At 35.1% G+C, this 20652-nt stretch overlaps 1 protein-coding gene across 2 annotated transcripts; it reads right to left on the bottom strand.

The window, feature by feature from the left end:
• Window positions 1-1208: 1208 nt before the first annotated feature.
• Window positions 1209-19347, bottom strand: LOC128244772 (nuclear receptor coactivator 5-like). 2 transcript variants are annotated; one of them, XM_052962849.1, is made up of 11 exons: window positions 19285-19347; window positions 16140-16526; window positions 15421-15531; window positions 12081-12168; window positions 11277-11357; window positions 9520-9573; window positions 7669-7752; window positions 7060-7197; window positions 6004-6203; window positions 3269-3568; window positions 1209-2969 (listed from the first exon to the last, which is right to left on the bottom strand). In XM_052962849.1, the coding sequence occupies exons 2-11, from the start codon at window positions 16522-16524 to the stop codon at window positions 2257-2259; spliced, it is 2154 nt and encodes a 717-aa protein (XP_052818809.1). In that variant the 5' UTR covers window positions 16525-16526; window positions 19285-19347; the 3' UTR covers window positions 1209-2256. The 2 variants fall into 2 exon arrangements, with proteins under 2 accessions (XP_052818809.1, XP_052818810.1); XM_052962850.1 differs by lacking the exon at window positions 9520-9573.
• Between the last annotated feature and the right edge of the window lie 1305 nt (window positions 19348-20652).

The following is a 20652-nucleotide window of genomic DNA, read 5'->3' as shown; positions in this document are numbered from 1 at the left end:
CACACGTTTTTTCCCAAACATTTACCGAAAGCTTCAAATGAAGTGATTACGTATCAAGACTATTACAATATTTCTTTTGACTTATGACACTTCCGTTCAGTGAAGGCAGTTATAATAGCGGAGTTGAACGAGAGAACGCGGACAATACAAAAAGACATCACAAAAAATGTCATTCCGATTCACAAAATTCCGATCAAAAACTAACCGATGCCATGTCCCGTAGAAATCAAACAAACAGCGCGTCTCTTACCTCTGCAAATGTCCACATAATTCCACTAGTCTTCTACATTCTAGCTGCAAGCGTTCAACTCTGTGGGCGGTGGTCTGTGAAAGGCGTCTCGACGGGCCGCAATTGACCGACGCCAATTGGAAATGTCTCGTCAAATCTTGGTTTCCGTGTTGTTACTTTTTAATATTTTCTGCATTTGCATTAGATAATCTTACGAGATTAGTTGTACTCAGTATTATTTCTTAATACCAAATTTTTAGTATGGCTAAACTTTGTTAAAACAGAAATTAATAATAACGAACAAGAGACTTTCTTCGCGACTACAAACAAAACGTTGAAACAATAACAAAACACTTGAACATCTCATAATGGCATTTCTGGACCTGAGACTCCTGTACGTGGCACCATGATGGAAACGATATATTTTTTCTACATATTTTGTAAAATAATGTTACATGTACTTCGGTCTAGTAAGTAGAACATAAATTTACATGTACATTTACATCATTCTTGTTCACCAGAGCGATGGTGCTATGTGTAGATTTATCACGAAAATATTACCATAATTTTAATGAAAACATTTTAAAATATAGTAGTAACACGGACCTATAAAGCAGGTTTATAGGTCCGTGGTAGTAATATCAGCTATCAATGTAGACATGGAGAAATATGATAACTGTTTCAGTGTAGGATCGTTTCATATTTCACGGAGTGAGCATATAAATTTTGGTATACAGGGGGTAATATTTATTGAATATAAGAGGGTAATATTTATTGAAATCTTTTATGACAGTCAAGTGTAGTTTTTCAGAAAATAGCGCCATATTTTATGCGTCATTTTGGAAAGTGCGAGTGGGCTAAAATTTAAGAACAGTGAAAAATATCAAATTGATTTCAGAAAAAATAGCATTACAAACCTCTATAAACCACAGAAAAGTATATACAAATAACAAATCTTAGAAAATAGCATCAACAGACAAACCATTCACACGAGTTTATTCATCGTAAGATTCAATATACAGCCACTGTATACAACATTTTTACTGAACACCTGAAATCTAAGAAACAACCTAAAATTCATCAATATGTATACAAAAATCAAAACACGATGAACAATCTTGCAAAAGGGACCAAAGAAATTATGGCCCCAGCTTTAATGAACAATTCAAAATGCCGGTATGGAGAAAAGGTGTGATGTTACTTTCATAAATGTAATTGAACATGAAGCATGCACTTCGCAAGAATAAATGCACATAAATAATTCACATACTGTATTGTTTTAGCATATTAATACTTTGCAGGGGGTTCTAACAGCTGTTAATTGTCAATCCTGAAGATTATCCAGGGGTGTATGGTATGGGGGGTTCATGCCCAATCTTAGACCCCTTTTGAAAATATCTCCAAAGTCAATTCTATTCATTTCCAGGTACTCCTTCTGCTTTTCATACAAATGTCTGCGCAAAAAAAAAAACTTTACAACTGTAAAACAGGCAAAAGCTAAAAGCTAAACTTAAGAAACCCTGATGACAAAAACCTTCTAGCAATATTCAATGTGCCTTTGCTTTGAAAAAGAACAACATGTTTGATTTCACGGTGAATAAATTCATAAACACCAGTCGCGATTCCAAGTTGGAAATTTTATAAAAGCATCAAAATGGTGATGGTTTTTTTTTACAAAAAATACAAATAAACAACACTGAAAATAAATGTCTGCAAACAACTGTTTGTACAAAGCATTAAAATGTTTGTATTTATAACTAAAACTCTATCCAGTAACCACGCCTTTCATCAGCTTGTATTAACAAGTAGGTTTAACCTAAACATGCTTAAGCTTTTTAATACCTTATTCATGTGCACGCTGGCAATAGTAACACTATGTGGTATAAAATTAAAATTTAATGCCTCTTTCAATACCTCAGGTTACACAGTATCGCCAGTTACTCATTTACATTGGCCACTGGACTCCATTAACAATTATTATATAAACTAAAACTCATTGTCTCCAGCTTGTCAGAATCTCCGGCTACTCAGTACCTTGGTCTTGCACCAGCCTGTGGAGCTCTCACCCCCATTGGTTGCCTCTGGGGCTGCTGGACCCCATAACCCCTCTGTGGTTGGTACTGTGCCCCGTACCCCTGCTGGGCTTCCTTGGCCCCGTAACCCTGCTGGGCTGCCTGGGCCCCGTAGCCCTGCTGCGCAGGTTGTTGGGCCTGACCCCCGTAGCTCTGTGAAGCCTGCTGCTGCTGCTGACTGGGCTGTTGAGTCTGGGCGGCAAACTGTCCCTGCTGCTGGTATCCAGGCTGCTGAGATCGGGCTTGGGCTGGTGCGGCAGGCTGAGAGCCAGGGTATCCTGCAGGTCTGGCAGGGGCAGCAGCTGGTACATTTGACTGCACGCTCTTCAGGAGATTTGGTCCGCTCTGCATGAGGCTGTCTAGGGCTTTCTTTACACTAGGATTATCAAAGTTAATCAGTGGACTAGCCTGACTCAAACTGGCTTGGGGCTGTTGCCTGACCGCACCTGCTGAAGGCATGCTACCGTACCCCATAGCTGCCTGGGCAGGCTGTGAGGCAGTCTGCTGGGCAGGCGTGTTGGTAGAGGATGTCCCATTAAGGATATTGAGGATCTTGTTCTGCAATTCCTGTTGTTGCTGCTGAAGATATGCAGATGTTGACCCGGCTGCTGCAGGCGGGGCTGGAACCCCTGCCGGGGGAACACCTGCTGGGACCACAGGAGCTACAGCTGAAACATCACAAAATGGTTAGTTGGTAACTAAACATCAACAAATTTATAATAAGTTGTGCAGATTTTGAATTTGAATGTATACATGTACAAATTTTCACTTATCAATGTACTATGATGCAAAAAAGAATGTTTTGACAAATGTTTGTAGAAAAATATATTTTCAACATTGCTTAATGCAATTTTTATTCTTGACAGTCAACACTTGTTAAAATGGAGAAAGCTTGCATAGTTACATTACATCACAAGAAATTTGAGTTAATCATTACATGTAATCAAAGTACTGTTATGTAACTCACTCTCTGCTGGTCTTGCTGTTGGACCTATAAGTTTTTCTTTCCGTTCCCGAAGGTAAACAAGCACTTTATCTAGCTCCACCACAGTCAGCTGGCGATTATCAGCTAGCAAATTAAGTAGGTACGAAATGTCCGCGGAGGGGGGAAGGAAAGGCGGTGGGGCAGCCACCGCCGCAGGGACAGGGGGAACCCCAGCAGGGGCAACCGCACCGCCCGAAACTTTCTCACGCTGCGTTTGAATGTACTTCTCAAAACTGGTGGCAATTAGCTTCATCGCGTCTTCCAATGGCATATTTCGGTGCTCTGTGGGTGAGAGGAAGAAAATAAAACTTCAAATAAGATCCTGACAAATAATCATAATTTATTTACATAATCAACATGTACAAATACGACACATAAATTCGCAACATTTTTCTGAAGTTCTCGTCTGACAACAATTTTAAGTTCTTTTACTCTGATTTAACTTGAGACAACTGTTCAATCTGAAATACACTTACCATAACAGTCAAAGAGATTTGTAATAATAACCCAAATCTTCAACCTCATATATTCCTATCTCCGAATTTTCCGCAAAATGAAAAATTATAGTTCGTAAACTTCAATCAAAACATCGTTAATTTTTTTAGTATATTTATACATTAATTATTATCAATATTTTATCATTGAGTATGAAAGACATCTTTCAAAGCTAATTGTACATTAAATTATTTAGGTATGAAAGCAACATATTAACAATTTTAGTGTATTGAACTTTATTTCATATTTGATTTTTCTATGTACAAGGCATTTTCATCATCTTTTTTTTTATCCATCTTTAAAGATATTCCATTTTTGTAATTATATATTTTTATGCTAGACATTAATCTTTGCAGTTACCGACAGTATAACTAGTTTCAATGCCATATTCTGTAAGCGGTAAGTTTTCAATCTCGGAATTGAAAATAGGTTTAAAACAGTAATCAAATATTGTTTATAACACAAGCCTTTTCAGCTTATTATGTATCACATTTGAAAAACACACATCGGAATGTATTTTGGGCCATTGGCCTCCAATTATAAAATTTTTTGTATCATTATTATCAAATTTTGCAGGAGTATATATGGTTTTAATTTTATGTCACAATTTTTTTAATGGCAAAATAATTGTTAATGGCATTGAAATCAAAATCAAGTATGCCAATAACATTATGCCAGGAACATATTACCGTGTACAAAATATTCAAACATAACATAAACAGTACAAAATATTGCTATTTAATTTTGTTCTTAAAAGTAGTTTTACATTTCCATTGAATTTAATACCAAATTTCTAACATAAAATTCCCATTTATCAGAATACCATAAATATACAAAAATACTTGTTTCCACCTGGCATACACAAACATAATCTATTACAAGATCATGTGCCAAAATAAATGCCAGTCTCAGATTTAAACAGTTTTTTGTCTAGGACCTATAAATCATAGTTTTTATTTGAATTTATTTGAACGAAACACGTAGCACATTTGCTATATTTTGTGCTTCACAACCAATTATTCAGATATAACATTTTGTGAAAGGTTTTGTTACGACAAGTTTTCACAAAGATGTTAATAAACATTGTTGTATTCTTTGACATTATTAAACGGTATAAAACGGTATGAAAACAATAGACTGATCAATATTTCAATCATTCAAAAGCGGCACGAAAACAATAACACGAAAATGTGATTAGCGGTAAAAAGCAAGAAGTTAAACAGGATCTATGTTGTATTGGGAATATGTTAGACATAAATTTTAGCAATTTGAATAGGAGCTTTTGATTGGGAGCTTTTGAGATTTAACTATACCTCAGGGTCAGTAACCTTGTAATTTATTTTACAATGTTTATGAAAATATTTATTGTAACTTATACTTATTCGTTGGCACAATATTTCGCGAGAGTGTGGTCGTGATGTGTGGGATATCAGAAAACCAACATGTCCGGCTAGGTGACCACAAATCAAACTCACATGCGCCCAGGCCGAGAATCGAACCATGGTTGCCTTGGTGAGTAAGCTAACCACTCATATAAAAACAAACCTGTCTACCAATTTTTACATTTTTCCACTGTGTCCAATCTGTTGTAATAAGTTTTTTATTTTTTTTACTCGATTTTTCTCTTCTTCTTTTTTGCCTACATCCTATCTATCCTAGAGTCCTATATACAGTATATTTCAGAACCATACAAGTAATTAAATATAAAAACATTCACTTAAAACGTTTATCCTGGCAATGTAACAATAATAATAATGACATGATTACGATGATGATGATGAGGATGATGATGATGATGAAAATGATGACGAGAATTTAGACCTTTAACAAATCACCACAAAGGCAAATTGTGTTTCAACGGTATTTTCCCCATCTTTTTTCCCCTCAAGTTAATCGCTTTATTTAATACAACCAAGCACATTACCGTACATACAGTAAATGTGAGAGATAACGAGCTCAACACACAATATCAAATTGTATCTATGCTATTAATTTGAAATAGTCATATTTCTTCAAACCAATTATGTCCACTAAAAGCTAATGACGCAGTAAAAAACCTTAATCTGTCTGGAACAAGTTATCGAAATTTCACACTATCCCTCAGAAAAAACCCAGGTAAAAACAGTTTGTCAGCCAGTAGAAATCATATAACCATACAGAATTTTGTGTTCATGCTTGAATCTCTGGTTTCCTAACACCGGTAACCCAACTACAAAGCCTACCTTGTGGAACACCATGCAGGATATTCAAAGTCAATGATTTGTGCGACTCGTTCTGACTGTTTATGATGATCCCGAAGAGAAACTTGAGACGCGAGGCTTCTTCGACCATCTGTGGCACCTGCATGTCCTCGGGGATGATTACGATGTCGACGATGAGAGCGCTCAGACGCAGGCGAGCTTCAATGCTTTCAGCATAACCTCTATAAAAAGATTTAAAAATAATTTTTAATCAAGCCATCCTTATGTCTGGTTTAAAGTAGATTACCCCATACTTTTTTAAAGGGGCTTGACACCAGATAAACCAATAGCAAGAGAAAAAGGAAATTGTCATAAACTTTCATAAAATTGACATCCTTGTGTACAACGCATTAAATCTTACTTACTGATGTATCATACCGCTTACTACACATCTTTCCCAGTTTTGGGGCATTTTTTCAATTCGTAATTTACAACGGTTGTCTGTCACGTGAATCTCATTTAAGTTTAAAAATAGCATTGGTAAGTTTATCTGTTCTCATAAACAGATATGATTTAAACTGGGAAATTGTTAGGCGCTGTTTAACAGGAAACACAGATGAGACAGAAAAATGATCGTTGCGTTTTATTATTTTAACCACTTAAAAGTAATGCCCAACTAACAAGCATTGACAATTCTAGTGAAGGCTTGTTTTGAGGAAATACTGCATTTGCCAATTTTTGGACCATCTAGTGTATAGCCCCTTTGAGTAGGTAGTCGGTAATGATCATTTCTTTCTTCAGACCAAGTAATCAGCCATAAAGATCATGTTCAGTTCGGATTAAAAAAAATCAACCGTAGGGCATTTTCAGTTTGCGTAAAAATTGACATAGAAAATGCTTTTTTTGTACATTTTACCAAACACCACTTGCTTGACTATTATGCTGGTTTTGAAGTTTAAGGATTGCAAAATTTGGCGAAACAGGCAGGGATCACTGTCAAATTAGATTACATATCAAACAAATTAAAATAACATATATCTTTTTTTCGGAAGCTCAATTTTACTAGAAATGCTTAATGTTAACATATCAGATACTCACATGAGTTGTTTGTTTAAACAGATGATCTGCACATCGGCAGGCACAGGCTTCTTAGGTGGGGGTGGGGGAAGATAGGGGTCCCTGAAGTAGGGGTCCCGGTAGGGGTCTTCATATGGATCTCGTCTGTAAGGGTCACGTCTGGAAAAGGAAACAGAAAAATAATATATGTCAGCAAATGAGGTATCACTTGTGTAAGAAGTTAATACAAAGCAGAATACAACCTGTGGAAGTGGCCATTCATGGTATTTTAATATTCAAAAGAATGAATGTTTTGCTTTCAAAATTTATCATGAGATATGAAAACCACAATGAAAAGTCATGCTTCTATGGTTCAGTGACATGAATGATGTACATGTACCAGGTGACAAAGCATGTGGGAAGATATTTCAGTCCTTTTATACTGTGTAACAGGGTCGACTTTCAATGATTTTTCTTGATTTTAGCAACTCCCACATCGCATTATTTCTGTGCTGCAGTGTGTATTGACAACTTTTGTTTTCTCCAATTGCCATTATACACAAGAACATGAATGTGAATAAGTCTTTCAACCTTTTAATACCGAAACACAAATCTAGAACAGAAACCTTATTAAATCCTTATATAGACTACCTGTAAGGATCATCCCTGTAGGGATCACGGAAGGGGTCATCTGCTGGTGGTCGTCTGTATGGATCAGCAAAATAGGGGTCATCCCTGAAAATTACCATTACCATTAATATGACTCCTTTTAGTTATTTCTTTTGAAATATAATCTTTCCTTCATGAGAAAGGTGCGAGGACAAATATTTCCCCATATTATAAGCATATTTAAAACAAGAGTAAACATCAATCCTCGTCTGTTCTTATTTTTTCAGTCAAAAAAGAGGCTATTTAAGCCAGAGTATTGCTCCTTGCTCAACATGTGTGTACCGTCACTGGCAACTTATATACCAAGTTTCATTTGAATACGATGCTTACAGCATTGACACCAAGGCTATGACAATACCTTAAAAAATCTTCAAAAAAACAGATGAAATAAAAATGATTTAAAACATATGAATTACCTATATATGTTAACACAGGATAATCAAATAAAGCTTCGGTACATTACAGATCAATAAAACATGCATAAATAGAAATGAAAGATTTAATATCAGAGAAGGAAAACAATTAAATCTAAACTTGAATTTTATCTTAAATCTTTTTTTTTAACACTTCTAAATCCTCTTAAATAGAAATAGCTTTGTCCTTAAGTACACGTACATTCAATAAGAACAAAGACACACATTCATATGTTGACAAATTTCTGCCACAATAATTTTTTTTTTATACATGTTATATAAAGCCCAGTGAGTGTATGTCCCATATGCATAACATTTTGGGGGGTTTTTCTTCTCAATTTTTCTTTCTTATCTTTATAATAACAAAAATTGTTTCATTTCAAACCAAATCACCTAAGATATTTTTCAAAAATTCTGGAAAAAATATTTTTAATTTGAAAAAACAAACTAGAATTTTGCGAATCATATGTGTCACCTGTCAGAAGCACCCATAATTTTTCTGGTCAAGGTCAAAATGACCTGTTCCTTTGAATTATAAACCCCAAAATAGGGGTCATGTATTGGCCTTGACAGTTGTGCATACCAAGTTTGAAGACTCTACAACAATTCATTTAATGAAAGATAAAAAAAGTCTGACAAAGATGACAATGAGTATGCAAACCAGGGAAGCTGGACAAAGTCATCCCTATTCATGTGTCAGCTTTGCTTCGAACACAACTGATGTGGCTTTAAAAAATGACAAGAAACGTCGCAATGCCAGAAAACCAGGTTTTCAATGATTGGCAAAGGAACTTCAGCCAGTGACATTGACCTTGACCCTTGCAGCACCAAATGCAATCCCATGAAAGGTCTCCATAAACACTTCCTACATACCAAGTTTGCTGACAATATGTTAATGGTAGCTAAAGATATACAGTTTCATCCCTTTTACTACTCTTAGTTACAGTGATCTTGACCCTAGGAGCCCTGAACACATTAAAATGAAAGGTCTCCATACACTCTTCCTATATACCAAGTTTGGTCACAATATGTCAACCCTAACTGAAGTCATTCAGTACTATAGCTGAATTTGACACCAAGCCTGGACAACGACATACGTCATTCTAATAACCAGGTTTCACTTTGTCAAAACCTTGGGAAAACATGAGGGCTCGGAAAACAACAACAACAGCTACATGCTCAAGTATTTCTACATCTATTGTGAATTTCACATAGTGTAGAACCAAAATTTTACTGAATATTTTTATTTTCATCATTCAAAATAGGCTGAAATATCGATAATCTGATCTCCACCAAAATATACAGGAAAACATTTTTCATACATTGTCAGTTGGTAATCCTCAAACGTGTTTTCTCCAATTTTCATCAGAAAACAATGAACACTTTGGTTCTACCTTCTATGAAACATACAATAGATTACCTTGAGCCTGAAGAAGAAGAGGCAGTCGGGACATCAGGTTGTCCCAATCTGTCCCTAAAATTCACATGCACAAGTTATATAGGAACATCATGTTCCATTTATCTAATCTTATCAAGACATTTTGAAATGCTTAAAATCAGTTTTTCCATTTTAAAACAATCATTACCACAACAAACACAAACGAGCCACAACAGCTGTCGTAGGAACTGCACAAATGCCCATGAATTGGCCTTGATGGAGCAATAGCTATTTATATACTAAGTAGTTAAAAGTACAGTAAAATTGCGATCGCTCGAGGTCGTCAGGGACCGAGTCAAAACCTCGAGGGAACCGATGTTTCCAACGACCCTTTTTCAATTTTCCAGTTTGATATGAAATATCTTTCAGTGTATTTTATCTAGCTATTCCCCCAGTCATGGGTCCTTTCCTAGATTGCTCAGGTGTTCGACAATTTGTAAGTTCTTTCTCATTTGCCATTTTGCAAAGCAAAGTGACAAGAAGGAATTCTTTTCGGATATTCCGATGTTGGATCGATATATGGTAGTGTTTTATTCATATTTTTATTACTCATTTAAATTTCTAACAATTAACTTCTTGTCATTAACTTCTCATAATTATCATCTCAAATGCCCATATCAACTAATATCGGTCAAGCGTTAACAGTGATAAACGGTTTTTCACACCTTATCAAATTGCCTTTCAACTGTCATTGCAATTTTTACAACTTGCGAAAATTTTAACACCTGGCAATTGTTTGTTTATTTTGGAACACGCGTTCGGGAAAAAGTGTGAAATTATGACCTCGAGGGAGCCATAAGATTTTGTGAACGATTTGTGTACTTGGGACCGAGGATATTGCTCGACTGCTCGACATAATTAGGTTTCGAGGCAGCGTGGGTATATTTTATATGAAAATAGAAGGAAAAAAGTTTGGGACCGAGCTCCGACCTCGAGGGAACGCCGGTTCTCGAGCGACCGCTTGTTCGAGGGAACGCAGTTTCACTGTAGTTTTAGATAATGTTTGTGGAATAAATTCTTGAACTTCCAGACAAGTGCACAAATGCTATCTGTGAAAATTCCCATGCTGCTTTACAATATTCTGTGATGTTTAATCGAAATCACTTACAGCTGAGACGTGATGTTGATTGACAGACAGAATGGACGACAGACAACAGAGTGATTAATATATGCCTCCCTTTCGGGGCATAATTTTTGTCCCTTTCCAGTTTTGACACTTAGACAGGCAACCATATACAACATAGATTGTCAATTGCTTTTTTATAGCACTAACATGTTTTCGTCGAAAAACAAACAAACAACACAACAATTTTTGGTAACTTAACATATAATAAACAAGTAAAACTGGCTTTTACACTCATTTAAGAAGACAAAACGTAATTGTGAAGTTTTGTGCGGGCATAAAAGTGGTCGAAATTAACACAAGCCCACAAACCATTCACTGGTAAAATTAATGCTTTCTGTGCGTGCTCAAATTCTGGGTTTAATACAGCAGGGCTTGTTCAAAAATGTAATGCCAAGCAATAATACGGTATATGAATTCAGTCTTGTTTATCCAAGACTTATTTCGATGACATGCATAGGAACTCAATTGTATAAGTTTTGAAATACATTGATAATTCCAATTTGAATCTTATTTATGATTGTTATGAGTAATGTTTTTAACTAAATCTTCCTAATCTTCCTCCATAATGCTAGCCTTTTTGCTGACAATGTCACATTATAATGTAAGCGCCTACCTTGGTGGTGGTGGCGGTGGCAGTCCTCGGCCATAAGGCTCCCTGTACGGGTCTCGCACTGGGGAACGGTCACGGCCATAGCTGCAAGTATTTCAGTAAAATGTTATCTCAATTTAACCATATTTGAACATAAAATTATCTGTACTGAATTGACAATTAATGATGGCTATCTTGGATATTTTATTTTTTTAAAGAGTTGCTTTTGGCCATCTTGGATAAAAAAAATAATTTGGCAGGAGTTGCCAAGTGACTAATCACACTTTTCATAATATAAAGGCTTTTACCGTAAACATGATATAAATATTTTTTACAGCAGAGGGGTGCAGTAAACTGCCTAATTTTTCACATTTTTTCTGCCTCGGAACCCAGACTAATATGTAAGCAAGTTATCATTTGTATCTTTATACAAGCCCATTTCAAGCACAACAGCTTTGATGGGCTCAAAACTTTCAAAGCTGATCTTAATGTCAATGGTAAATCTTACCACTTCTCTCCCCCCTAACAAAAGACATCTTAGGCAAGAACATCTCCGGTCAAAACTAGGGACTTTTGAATGGGATACAAAGGTTGGAAAATCAAAAGAGAGCCTATAAAGACCATTAACAAGCTTATTTTGACAGATGTTTCCTTATTCCTTTAGTAAGACAAAATTAATATTGTGACAAATGTCTCTTTATTGGCTTTCCATTGCTCTTCTTTTCATTCGACCGATGTGGTGCTCACAAGACTGAGTTCTAAAGCATTCCTTACACAAAGCAAACTCCCAAACCCCAACCACTTCCCTTCTCCACTACATCTACCTACCCTACTGGAGGGAGGTCCCTGCCCCCTGGGTCCCCTCTCCCTCTGCCCCGCCCTCCCTGCTTTCGTCCTTCTGCTGCCATCTTCACATCTGCAAAGACAGCAAATGGGGCCATGGTTAGAAAATGATTATCAAACCTATTTATTCATTGCCGTTTCTTTCTGAAAGAACAAGAACTCTCCCCAACTGTTCATACATTTATTTATTCAATATTCTTTTTCTTTCACATAAAAAGGGGAGGAAACATGACCTGGGATCATTGTTCTTAAAACATAAAATAGTTGAAAATTAAATAATTGCTATGTAAAAGGATTACCTTTTGGGCTTTGTCCAACTCAACAGTATAAAACATATACCGGTTTCAAACTAAAAGGTTACTAAGATGAAATCTTACCTGTATGATACAAGTCTTTTTTCAGAAACATGTATTTCCATTTCCATAATCCAAGATCTTCACAAAATCACTTCGCATACAAAATTTGTCGCCAGATAGTGTTACTAAAAGTGTTCCCAGGAGAGGTACACCATTAACGGACAAACAAAATCAAACTAAATTTTTTAAGAAATGTTTTTGATGGCAAATACAGATGCGCTTAGAACAAATCCTATGCAAGGACAAGATTTTCCCTCACTCATGAAGAGCGAAGGCTTCGCGTGACAAATAACAAAAAAGAAGGGATAAAAGTAGAGCTTGTTTTAAGCAGGGAAAAAGTAGGGCAAGAAGTAGGCATAGCAGGGCTCTTTACTTACGGTTACCCTTTGGAAGCAAATAAACTACCAATGAACATTTTTACCTAATTTTGATGTTCTTGAGGTTTTTGTTGAACTGGGCCACATAAAAAAATAACTGTCCAGCTAGAATGGCCTTGGGGCATAACCACCCCGCCCCCCTCTGGATTTTTTTTAATTCAATGCACAATTTCCTTCTTTCTGAGCCATTCAGAGGGCATTTGAGAACACAGTTCTTTTTCTCAAACTAATTTCACAAAACAGAAGGGATAGTATTGCTTTTCCAAGAAAAACGTAGGAGAAAATAGGAGCCTAAAAAAAGAAGGGAAAATATGAAAAGTAGGGCCAGCCTTTAAGCCAGCATCATTTTGATTCAGATCTTTGCATTGTAAAATGATTAATCTTTCTTTTTTTTATTGCTTAACTTTTATGTACCTTATTTCATTTTAAACCAAAAGTGATTTTGAAAATCAAGTCATTGCTAAGGCAAGGAGGGCTCCAATGTGTTACTCTCAAATAGTACGCTGCCTTTTGGAGCATTAAAATATAATTATTTGACCTTTGAGAAATTAGGTAACCTTGACCTTCAAATGAACTCGTTACTCAAATCACAAGTTCTTAATATATAAATCAGTCAACTTATAAAGTTGTTCCAAGATGTTTCAAAATGTAACAAATTGAACAGAAATGCATCCATGTGACTCTTAGCATACATCTATCTACTTACTAGCATTAACCTGACATATTTCATCAATAAATATATGTTAATCACAAATTGCGAATAAATGTTTGCATGTGGTGCACCAACACTTAAAGCGACCATAGTTGGAAAATGCTGCAGGCAAACACCAGAACTCATTATTTGTTAAGCAAGTGTTTGGAACCTAGATATACGGTAAATGTGAGTATTGTCTTTAGCAACATGTGCACCAAGTTCTATTTGTATATCTGGATTATTTTTTTAATAAGCCTTTGCAAGATGTCTGATCATGTCAATCATTCCGACCATGACAATACTCACACCAAGGCGATGACCAGACCTGGACTCTTTTCTTTAAAAAATAAACAAACTAAAAAAAATATACTGTTTGGTTGTTCTTCAAGAATTTATAGAGCATTTGTCCATTGGCTGGATTATGGCCTGACCACTTGGGCTGTCAACAATTGTTTTATTGCCAGAGACTGCATTTTTCTTTTAAAGAAAACATTAAGGACAAAAAAAATTCCAATTAAACATTCAGAGCTGTATGTTTCACAAATAGCCGACTTGTTTGACAAGAAGGTTGTATTTACAGATTTTTTTATAAAAAAACACTCTATGTGATGTCTGCCTGCAAAAGACACACCAATGGTATGAAGACAAATAATTTTAATGATGAAATCCCGCCCATGGAAACATGGAATTTTGCCCACATGGGCAAAACACTGATGGTTTCATCATTAGTAAGTTAACACTGAACAAGTTGGCTGTTCATTTGAAGTAACTTCAGCTCCTTTCCTTACTACACAAAAAATTGTTCCACACTTTTTACAATACAAAATAAAGTCATTCAATTGGTATTACTTAAACCAATTCTTATAACATCTCCTTGACAACAAATTTCCTAACAGTGTTTTTTTCCTGACCATTCCTTAAGCTACATTTTTTCCCAAATGTGAAAATTAAATTCAAAAGTTCATGTTTTTATTTATTTAATCAGCATTTTTGAGCCCCTTTCCATTTGTGTATGGCAGAGTTGGTGTATTCTTTAAAAACAAACTTAGATATATTTTAAGGCTTTCTTGTTCACCGCTAGGCAAAATTCGAGTCTCAATTTTAATCAACATATGTATTTTTCCCAATCAGAAAAGCCTGACCCCATTCCTAAATTGTTGGGAAAAATCACTGCTTTAATAATTATACAACATCAACTATTCTGTGGTTGACCTAGTTATCACCAAATCAGACATTTGTGGTGATTTTTGGTAAGGTTAAATTAATTCCTTAAAAATAGTACCCAATAAAAGCAGGGCACACAATTGATTGTATATAACGCTAAATTGGCTAAAAACTGCCCCAGATGATTACGTATAAATTTCTTTTTACACAAGTATATTATATTGAATCCATGTGTAATGATGTGGGTTTGTTTGTATAGGGTTAGCACGTGCCTAATAAATGCCTTCATTGTTTGAACAGTTCTGATTGAACACAATTACCCAAGCGAAACATGCCGATGTTAATGCACAATGAGTAAGGTATTGATCATTCCTGTGAAATTTCATCAAAATCCCTTCAGCAGTTTTGGATACTTTGCATGAACAAACTAATCTCTATGTGCACTTTAAGTGTAAAATAAAGGACCATATTAACTCTGTTTACCTGAGTGCAACATGCCAATGTAATGCACAACTAGGCTTGGTACTTATCATTCCTGTGAAGTTTCATCAAAATCTCTCCCGCAGTTTTGGAAATTTTATGCAACAAATGTTGTGACATCCGTCTACATGCACGACACAAAATGTCTCCTGCCACTATGAGGGCATGACAAAAACATTATTATGGTGTGGTTCAGAGTCATGTCAATTCTGTCAAATGCATGAACACATTTAAGTCATAGGAGACAGACGTACCTAGCACCGAACCGTTCAGTTTTGTCCCCTTCTCTCCATCCTTAGCTTTTCTCGCATCCTCCTCTTTCTCAAACTGAACAAATCCAAACCCTCTATCATGGATGGAAACCCCTGAAATAACCAATTCTAAATGTGAAACGATACATTATGTGTATGACATAATTAATCAAGCTATTCTTCTTGCCAATTTGAAATTTCCCACCAAGAATATTTGTTCAACTTGTGCAGAACTCTTTAACCCCAGGTTTCTCATACTTTGTATTAGGACCATTCCTACCCCCCCCCCCTCCCCCCACCCTCCTAAAAAACTCTAAAAGTCTGGGGCCATTCATTACCAAACTTAAGTTTAAATGGAAATTCTCTTTTTCCATTAAAGATGATTGTTTAAAAAAGTTTGAACACCAAAATATGAAAAAATATGCTTTGTAGACAATGCCTCTGGTGTTACTACAAATAATTTAACAAAGCAGATTAAATCACAGATTTAAACATAAATTTAGGTTACAAGAGGCTTGTAAATTTATGATGACACTGATGATTAAATATTAAATTTCAATATATCAAATGATATTTGAATTCAATTCATGTTAAGTAACTTACTATTTTAATTATAAATAGAATGAAACATCCATTATATCATCAAATTTCTTAAAACTTGAAAATAAAACAAAGAACTTTTACCAACTTTTGCAAATAGAATAAAAAACAAACATATTTACCTAAGATTTTACCATACGATTGAAAAAGATTTTCTAAATCTTGTTTTGTTGTTCTATCCGATGGCAGATTTCCAATAAACAACCGTGCATTTAAAAACTCCGGGTCTTCAATGTTAGTCCTATCAGTAACCTCTACTGGTGGCCGGAAGCTGGGCTGAACACGTCGGCGATCAAATCTAAAATCTCGGGAATGACTTCTTTCTCTACTGCCGCCTCTTCCGTAATTTGGTGAGCGACTTCTTCGCCTGTATCTATCTCTAGAGTGTGACCTTGATCTAGACCTTGATGCTGATCGACTTCGACTTCGTTTCACTGTACGTCCGAAGCGATCCTTGCGCTCGCGTGGTGATCTACTTCTGCTGCGGGATCCCATTCTTCTTACCATATCTGAAAGATGCCAGCAAAGAATAGGAATAAACAACTAAAACTAATGGAAACATAAAAAATGTTTTTTTTATATAAATCAAACATGATGCCAAATAGTTTAAGAAATACCAACATCTACTGACTAGTAAGAAATAATGTTTTTTTTTCTCAGAACATCTAAAATAGTTTATCAATAGTTATCTAGAGGGTCTGACCACAGTATATGTGTTGTATCATAATAAAACCTACACTATATGTATCACTGCAGACATGCTAAACATTTAGTTATTACATAATCAGTTTGATCTCTTTCAAATAAAACAAGAGTGAGCATATAAATTTGAATGATTGTCTGAAAGATCATTTTGAGTTAGTATAAAATATAAATGCACTCATTTTTCCTGAAGAAGTGTTTATGGGTAAGTTCAGGGTAAGCAATGAAAGTCAAAGCCAATTCCAACGCTCAACTGATTTTCTAAATTGATCAAGGGAGATAGTATTGCCGTTGAGTTTTTGAAAAGGACAGGGTGCTGCAGAACTGGGATCAGGTGTTTTTAATAAATGACCAGGCTGTCAAGAACTTGAACAATATGAATTTGACAGAAAATGTAAGGAAGTGTGTTTAATTGACATATTATTAGGTTTCAACTGCCAAATATGTCAAGTCTGTATGTACTTAAAATCATATTATACACATGTATGTAAATTCTAATCAAAACAAAATAAATATAATATTTATTTTATTTTGATTAAAACTTATATGATGAAATATTAGTTGAATAGCTTATATGAATGTTATTCTATGAATGCAGAAGGGTACACATGCTGGTCTCCACAGGGGCAGAAGGGTTCTAACAAAAAAGGGTGCAGCACACTATCAAAACTCTAAAGCTTAAACCCTAGCTGAATTGGACAGTTATAGACCAGGGCTCGTTAAATGTGTGAGGACTATCATTGTTAACATATGTACTAAGTTTCATGTTTAAATATACTAGACAATTTTACAAATTAAAAGTTTTTGCAAAATGACAATGACACTTCCCGGGACATCAAGGCCTTGACAATACTTTGATATTCGACAATTTCCCATTAAAAATCAGACAACCCATAATGCGGATTGATATCATTCTTGGGTATGTGTACAACTGTACAGGTTCTTTTGATGTAAAGCCACTACTTACTTACTTTTCTTTGCAATCAATAGGCTGGGTTAAATCAAAATGCGCAAAATTGCAAAATGTTCCAAAAAGACGTCCACAAAATAACAAATTCACGTTTCTTCTTATTCAAATAGTAATAAAAAGTCCGACTGTATCATACTATGCTACAACTCAAATATATATAATAAAGCATAAAATTACTAAAGAACCATATTTTGTTTTACAGAAAAATAAGTGTACTGTGCGTCAATATATAGTACCAATACATGTATCATACAATACAGGCACTCAATCAATGCATTGCACACAGTTGTTGTTCTTAAATCAGATTTGAACAAAAATGCACAAAACTTCTTCAATGGCTTTATATAAAAATGACAATTATTTTATGACAGAATGTACATGTTACTAATTCTTATAAAGCACAACACAAACTCAATTTTATGTTTGGTATGAATAAAATATGGCATGGAAATATCATAATTGATAAGAAAAGTCCATAAAATTTCCCGATTTTAGTCAAGTTCTTTTCCCAAAACAGCAGGGAAAACCCTGTTAATATTGCAAAACAGAAGATGCCAAATAGTACTAACTATTCAACAATATAATAAACTGTTTGCTGATGAAGAACAGGGATGTGATTGACCTGGCAGCTGGAGGGCTGAAACCATTTCGGCCATGGGTTCTTGGGGCACTTTTGGGGTCAAAAGCACACTGCTGTAGAAGAAAAACTGGCTTTTTAGAAGCTCTTTTGAGGGTTCTTCTGACTTTAAATTTGAAGCAAACTGGCATATCAACTCTAACAACCAAAAGCACACTAGTATCTTTTTTAATCAGCTTAAAGTTCAGTTTTTTTGAGAGGGGGGGCCATTAGATCCGCGGAATTCCGCGGACAGATCACATCCCTGAAGAAATAGACAGCACATTTGATTTGAGGAAGTATTACTATAAAAAAACAGCTAAATTGTTTAATGCTAAGATTGGCGGACGATACAGGCCAGATTTTAGAAAGATAAAAGGACACAGTTTGAAGAAAATAATGTCCAGATTAATCATCATAGGGCGCAGATATCCATACCATATGGGCATATGGCCTAGAACAGTGGATCAAATGAGGCCCAAATTTGTGGACCATACAGATCAATTCCACGGACGATCATTTTACATCAATTCAGGCAAAGTTTGGGGATGGATTTTTAATCTATATGGGGGGTTTTAAATCTGAGAATCTGAGCTCATGGACCACCAATCTGTTCTGTGTGCATATCATCTAAGCCCTATCGGACATCAGCCAGACGGTTCATATACTATAAATCTACCTTTAGGAACATACTGTATACTGCATATTTTTCACAATTTCATGGCAAAAAAAAAACATAAATTAAAGAAAAACTCCATTCAAAGTGAACAGGTAAGGCAATGAAGAACGATCATGGTGTTCTTATAATTTATAACAAACATAACTTCTCCGAGTTAAGCAATTAGCATGCATTTGATTGTTACATATCCTAATGAGTTGCATAAAGAATGAATCATTAAACATTTTGAGTAGATGTTTTGAATTCCTACTGTATTTGCCTTGTGTAGAATAAAGAAAGAGAAAAGTCAAAATGCCTCACCCCGGAAAATGTGTTTGCTTTCTAAATTATTATTTTGTTATCGCCTCTGCGATTGGTCGGAAAGCGATCTAGCAAAGCATTAACCAATCATATTAAGCGATAGATAATCGAGAAAAAGCAGCAGACAACAACTGAAATCGCGATGAAAATGACACCAACAAATTCACTAATCTGTACCTTCTCCGATATTTTTCAAATATTCATATTGTAAAAAAAGGAATCAATATCTTCATATGTTGAACCAGTCAGTAAATTCTTCGTGTAAATGAAATAATTATAGATTTCTTGAAATGGATTTCAACTTTGAAAACTACTTAAAAATATTTCCCAGAAATTTGGCTCTGTCTATTTGTCGTTTTAGAAGTTTTAGTCATAAGTTGTCTTTTGATAAGGGAAGATTTAATGATATTGGACGCAACGATGGAATATACCACTTGTACACTAAATATGCCTTAGCCTGATGAATTTCATTACATTGTCTTATGTACAAATGTTAATGATGATCTGAATAAATACATTTCCAATTCACTAGTTAAGAAGACAAAATACTCTAAATTAAAAAAGATAAATAATTCAAAGCGTTAGCATTAATATCTGGCTTCTAGAATTAGCTATTTTCTTTAAGAAAATACTTCGAGTTGTAAATGACTCGTTACTCGAACTTTCTAATTCAGTAGTAATTAAACAACATCATACCTTAAATTTTCTACAGGTTCGTATCTATTAATTATCTAAATACATACCGGTAGTTTCTTTTAAAGCTGCACTCTCACGGATTGATTTTTTTGACAACTTACTTTTCGTCTTGGAATGAGAAATTTTGTTTGCGTAAATGTCTGGAAACCATTGATTGATATAAGACTGCTGACAAACGAGCAGATCGCAACTTTCATATTTACGTTTGAAAATGAATATTTCATGGTTTAAAGCGTTACTTTAATAGCTATATAACGCTTTAAGATAAATAAAAATTCGGCATTTTACCAAACATTTGAGGTCTCTGCTATTGTGAGCTATCTTGTATTCATGACTGAATTGAAGGCTCTGATGCCAAAGTGAGCTGCTTTTGAGACAAAAAATAAGAAGGGTCAAAACTGTCAATTTGTGAGAGTGTAGCATTAAACAGTATCAGTTTATTGGCAATATCAGCAAATTAGCGAAATGTTTTAACATGTGCGTTTTTATTTCAGATAAATGTATTACTTAAAGGTTTTGTTATCATTTTTCATAAATCCTTGTGTTTATTCTTTGTACGTATTTGCTTTTAAACTGATTCCAGAATGGGCCCAATTCTCAAATAAAACTAAAAACTGAATCAGCGTTGATACTTCCCTTTGCACAGTAAATTAAGTAATCACTATCATAACG

This window comes from Mya arenaria, chromosome 8, assembly GCF_026914265.1.
Source record: "Mya arenaria isolate MELC-2E11 chromosome 8, ASM2691426v1".
In the NCBI taxonomy this organism is placed as follows: Eukaryota; Metazoa; Mollusca; class Bivalvia; order Myida; family Myidae; genus Mya; species Mya arenaria.
This window is presented reverse-complemented; position numbering and strand designations above follow the sequence as displayed.

Excerpts from the sequence above, each read along its gene's own strand:
- LOC128244772 (XM_052962849.1), bottom strand. The coding sequence starts at position 16,524 with ATGGTAAGAAGAATGGGATCCCGCAGCAGAAGTAGATCACCACGCGAG. Across the intron at positions 15,532-16,139 it reads ATCGTATGGTAAAATCTTAG|GGGTTTCCATCCATGATAGA; the intron begins GTAAATATGTTT and ends TGGTTATTTCAG. Across the intron at positions 7,753-9,519 it reads TCTTCTTCTTCAGGCTCAAG|GGATGACCCCTATTTTGCTG; the intron begins GTAATCTATTGT and ends GGTAATTTTCAG.